Below are 5,753 nucleotides of genomic sequence, written 5' to 3' on the forward strand. Positions count from 1 at the left end.
TGACCTCCCTGATGGTCCCGCGGTCCGTTGGCATATTTGTGCAGACTGGCTTCTGTAAGTCTAAAACTCAAATTCTTTATTCTATAAACCCAGACTAGAGAAGAATTCAAGTGAACTAAGTGGAGCTGGCAATTCAAACCCACCAGCCACTCCTTGGAAGGAAGGATGGGCAATCTACTTCTGTAGTGATACCACCTCGGAAACCCCAGGAGGGGTTGCTATGAGTTGAGCCGACTCTATGGCACATAACAACAACAACAAGTGGAGCGATAACCCATTAAAACCCTGGGGGAAAAAAATTTAAAGAGAGAATGTTATCAATAAAAGCTATGTTAAAAAATGCAACCAAACCCTAAAGACATCAACCCCAACACTGATTCATAATAAATGTTACTAATTCTATAAGGGAAGGAAGGAGTGGGGCACTGCCTTACACTTGATGGCGAAGGGCTGTGCCACTCAGAAGAGATTCCTGGATAGTTTAGCATCTAAAGTTTAGTAATTATCATTATTTTTCTGTCACTAATGAAACATTTCATACCTTAACATTAGTTATATTGTAGAAAGAAAAAAATTTTTCAGTTTGAAAATAATAATTGATAAAAATACTAATTGTTTTTCCAAATAAAACTGAAAAGTCAAAGTAACATATTCTTTTACAACTGACTTAACCATGGGAGAGAAATTAATCACTATAGAGAAGAATAAAATGTAGCCTTTAAGGAAAATTACAATACATTTATTTGGAGAATAATACAATAGCATTTATTTGGAGAAAAAGATACTAGCGAGAAGTTATGTTATTTAACCCTTATAATATGTTCCTTCCACAACATTATTTACCATTTAAAACAGAACAGATCCTTCTGACACATTTTTATATCCATCCTCCAAACTTTAATTTGTTAGGTAAGTATACTCTGGAAAGGTAATCAGATGATATGAAGGTCAAAGCTTGAATTTCTGCCTTCATTTTCGACGCTGTCATTATTTCCATCTGTAAACAAAAGTACAATACAGTCAGAGAGAGCTCCTTCCTGCATTTCTGTCGATCCAACAAACGCTGCATCCAGACTGACTTTATTCTCCAAAACCATGACCAGCAGACTTTAGGGTCAGCTGGAATTGTCTGGGGCTACTATAGCTAAAACTATCGGGGATTATCTACTATGCGTGCCTTCAGTAACTACGAGTGGATTGGGCTCTTTAAAATGCTTTCTTTTTCTTCCTCTTCCACCCCCCACCCCAGCCAATGATACAGCCACAGATGATGGTTAGAGAACTCTGATGAGGCTGAAAATGGACCGTCTCCATTCTGTTGGTCTCACTAGTATTCATACGATTCGATGCTTTAACCACTATTTACTGCCAGGCAACACTAACAATGGCTGTCGGCTCTACAACATTCCAACGAGGCTGTTTTCAAAGTATTATATGAAGAGCCACTACTAAAGCAAAAGGCAGTCAAACTTAAAACATTTCCATTATAGGGGGACTTCCGGTAAGATGGAGGAATAGGCAGACAAGTGACACAGACCCTCTTCAACAAAGAAGAGAAAAACCAGTTGACAGAAATACAGAAGATAATCCTGGAGCCCTGAGCTTTGAAAGAACTATACAGAAGTGGATTAGGCACTGTGGTGGTTATGTTTGTTTGTCAACTTGGCTGGGCCTGGTTGAGTGGCTGGGCAGCTGGTGGTAGTTATTCCCCATGATGAGACTGGCAGTCAACTCTATGGTGGCATCTACCACAAGCAGCTGAGTAGCTGCTTTGGGTATAGGGTCTGTTTCCCGTATATAAGAAGAGCTTTGGGAATGGTCTCTAGCTTGTGGCATGCTTGAACCCTGCACGTAGCCAGGTTGTTGTTCAGCAGCCTGTCATGCTCTGCCGACTTGGGGACTTACGATGGATTTGAATTAATAGCCTGTTGTGTGGTTTGGTAACATCGGGACTGTGCTTTTTAGTCAACCTTGGGCTTATTAGCCTTAGCAGCCAGCAGCTGTCTGAGTGAAGAAAAGCCTCTAGCTTCAGTGGGCTGGGAGCTGGAGGCAGAGCTGAATCCCAAGGCTGAGGGGCTTTCACCCAGCCCCTAGAGCTTGGCACTTTTAACTTGGACTTAAAGCCTCCAAACTATGAGAGAATAAACTCCTGTTAGTTCAGCCATCCCATTTGTGGTATGTTCTTGTCAGAGTGGCACTAGGTAACCAGAACACTCATGTCACTTTAGTTTTGTGTACTTCACTGTACATACATTATATTTCAATAATATGCATTAAAAAATCCATTTTAAAAAGACACATACTTCTTTTCTCCAAAATGGTTGGCAGGTAATGTAAGGTCTCCTCAGGATACTGTCCAGCTTCATCTGGTCCCGTTTTGTCAGTGGAATTAAAGTGCTCTTAGGAATATTTAATCTAGAAAACAATGTTGTTGTTGTTATGTGCTGTCGAGTCAGACCCAATAGAGACCCCTCCTTGGGTTTCCGAGGCGGTATCTCTACAGAAGTAGATTGCCCAATCTTCCTTCCAAGGAGTGGCTGGTGGGTTTGAACCACCTGGTTAGCAGTCAAGTGCCTAAAACAATAGTGGAAATAAAACCACCAGCAAAAGCCAAGCGCTCCTAAAACTCAAAGGTTTCTGCTTCGCCTATACTTGTGCTCTTTTAAGAAACTAAGAAACGACAGCTAGGAAAACAGTGCAAATCTACCTGTCAATCTGCTAACACCATGCATATCGCTGCAGCCTAAGAATGGATGGTGAGAAGCCTCCCAGCTTGGAGCAGGGAGTGCCAGTGTGCGTGGCCAGCCACAGAGACGTTCACTGACCATCCAGGTTCCACTGAGTACTTGATTCTTTGTCAGTCTGGGCCAGGGAAGCTTGATTATTCCTGCTTAATTCATTCTCTCTCTCTCTCTCTCTCACACACACACCCCCCACACACATAGGTGGTGTTGTTGTTAGGTGCCATTGAGTCAGCTCTGACTCATGATGACCCCATGCACAACAGAATGAAACACTGCCCAGCCCTGCACCAGCCTCACAACCCTTGTTATCAAAGGTTGAAGCCATCATTGCGGCAGCCACTGTGTAATCCATCTTGTTGAGGGCCTTCCCCTTCTTTGCGGACCCTCTACTTTCCCAAGCATGCTATCCTTCTCCAGGAAAGGGTCCCTTCTGACAACATGACCAATGTAGGGGAGACAAAGTCTGGCCATTCTTGCTTTCAAGGAGCATTGTGGCTGCACTTCCTCCAGGACGGGTTTGTTTGTTCTTCTGGCCCATGGTGTTTTCAGTATTCCTCCCCAACACCACAGCTCAAAGGCATCAACTCTTCATTGCCCAGCTCTCATATGCCTGTGACTGAAAATACCATGGTTTGGGTCAGGCACACCTTAGTCTTCAAAATGACATCTATGCTTCTTAACACTTTAAAGAGGTCCCTTGTAGCAGATTTGCCCAGTGCGATAATGTCTGACTTCCTGATTGCTGCTTCCATGGGTATTGACTGTGGATCCAAGTAAAATGAATTTCCTGACAACTTCAATCTCTTCTCCGTTTATGGTGCTGCTTATTGGTCCAGTTGTGATCATTTTTGTTTTCTTTATGTTGAGGTGTAATCCATACTGAAGACTGCAGTCTTGGATCTTCATCAGTAAGTACTTCAAGTCATCTTCACTTTCAGCAAGCAAGGCTGTGCTATCTGCATTTCACTATAGTCCAGCTTCTTGGATTATTTGCTAAGCATACAGATTGAATAAGTATGGTGAAAGGATACAACCCTGACATATACCCTTCCTGATTTTAAGCCACACAGTATCCCCTTGTTCTATTTGAATGACAGCTCTCAATCATGTACAGGTTCCTCAAGAGCACAATTAAGTGTTCTGGAATTCCCATTCTTTGCAATGTTGTCCATAATTTGTTATGATCTACACAGTCAAATGCCTCTGCATAGTCAATAAAACACAAATAGACATTTTCTGGTATTCTTTGCTTTCAGCTAAGATCCATCTGACAATTAGCATGATATCCCTCATTCCAGTTCTCTTCTGAAGCCAGCTTGCATTTCTGGAAGTTCCCTATCAATATACTGCTGCTACTTTTTTTGAATTATCTTTAGCACACACAAGTATCTAGTTTTGAATTTGAACAAATTATTTTTAAAAAAGTAGAATTTTGGTGTATGTTTTAAAACAGAACACAAGAAGTGTAGGGTTGATGGTGCAGCCACTGTCTGAAGTAACAAATCCCAGATTTCCCAGTACAGCTCTGCTTTCAAATAGTCTTTTTCAATGTCCCCATAATTCAGACTATTTGCCAGTGGCAGCTCCTGGATAAGGGTGACAATTTGATTGAAAGGGAGGCCTATGGGATTTCTCTTAAAGTCATGTTTATGTAGTTACCACACTGTTTCCTCCTTTGATGGTATATTTCTATGGAGTGGCTTCAGAGGGCACTGCTGGGATTGACGTGAGATATAGCTAGAGCTTCTTCAAACCCCCAATTTAACAGTGATCAGGTCATTTGTCCCGACTTTGCTTTAGATATGGTTTTCACACAAATAGGTTACCCCAATGGGGCTCTGACCACGACACATGTTGCTTGTTGCTATGTGCCCTCAAGTCAGACCCGACCCATAGCGACTCCTCCCTGGGTTTCAGTGGCTGCAATGATGGGGTCAAACACAGCAAGATTTTAAGGCTAGCGAGGACCAGGCAGTGTTTCATTCTGTTGTACAAAGGGTTGACTCAGCAGTCTGCAACAACCAGCCCAACAGTGAACCAAAGCTTTGCTCAATTTAGCATACTATGACATGTTGTTGTTGTTGTTGTTATGTGCCGTCGAGTCGGCCCTGACTCATAGCGACCCCTCCTTGGGTTGCCGAGGCAGTATCACTATGGAAGTAGATTGCCCAACCTTCCTTCTGAGGAGTGGCTGGTGGGTTTGAACTGCCAGCCTTCTGGTTAGCAGTCAAGTGCCTTAGGCACTATGCCACCAGAGCATGACACATAGGTATACTAAATTGAGCAAAGCTTTGGTTCATTGTTGGGGTGGTTGTTGGAGACTGCTGAGTCAACCCTTTGTACAACAGAATGAAACACTGCCCGGTCCTCGCCAGCCTCAAAATCTTGCTGTGTTTGACCCCATCATTGCAGCCACTGTGTCAATCCATCTCATTGAGGGTTTTCCTCTTCTTCACTAACCCTCTACTTTACCAAGCACAATATCCTTCTCCAGGCATTGGTCCCACCTAACAACATGACCAAAATACGAGAGACAAAGTCTTGCCTTCCTCACTTCTAAGGAATAGTCCAACTCCTTCCAAGACAGATACATTCGCTCTTCTGGAAGTCCACAGCATATTTAATATTTTTTGACAATACCATAATGCAAAAACATCAATTCTTCTTCAGTCTTCCTTATCCTTGTCAGTTCTCACAAGTATATGAAGTGATTGAAAATACCATGGCTTGGGTCAAGCACACCTTAGTCTTCACGGTGACATCTTTGCTCTTTAGCACTTTCAAGAGATCTTTTGTAGATTTGCCCAATGCAGTAAGTTGTTTGGTTCACTAGAGCATAAATATCCAAAAGTTTAAAACGCAACATTTTCTCTTGTGCTCCCCCACCCCCTTTTTTTAGAAATTGTGTTTTTGGTGAAAGTTTACAGAGCAAATTCATTTTCCATTCTGAAGATAATTCAGAAACGTTTGCAGCAGTATATTGACAGAGAACTTCCAGAGGTTCAAGCC

General features: G+C 42.4%; 1 protein-coding gene across 1 annotated transcript in view; it reads right to left on the reverse strand.

Annotated features, from left to right (window-relative positions):
* Nucleotides 1-877: 877 nt before the first annotated feature.
* The window catches only part of SPO11 (SPO11 initiator of meiotic double stranded breaks), a 21,939-nt gene continuing 17,063 nt past the window's right edge, over nucleotides 878-5,753 (reverse strand). The window contains exons 12-13 of the mRNA XM_007951509.2: nucleotides 2,304-2,415; nucleotides 878-997 (exon numbers count right to left, since the gene is read on the reverse strand). Coding sequence (XP_007949700.1) covers nucleotides 878-997; nucleotides 2,304-2,415 — 232 coding nt within the window. The remainder of the gene's footprint in view (nucleotides 998-2,303; nucleotides 2,416-5,753) is intronic.

Source organism: Orycteropus afer, unplaced genomic scaffold (genome assembly GCF_000298275.1).
Source record: "Orycteropus afer afer isolate SDZICR_OR568_19922 unplaced genomic scaffold, OryAfe1.0 scaffold00295, whole genome shotgun sequence".
NCBI classification, from domain to species: Eukaryota; Metazoa; Chordata; class Mammalia; order Tubulidentata; family Orycteropodidae; genus Orycteropus; species Orycteropus afer.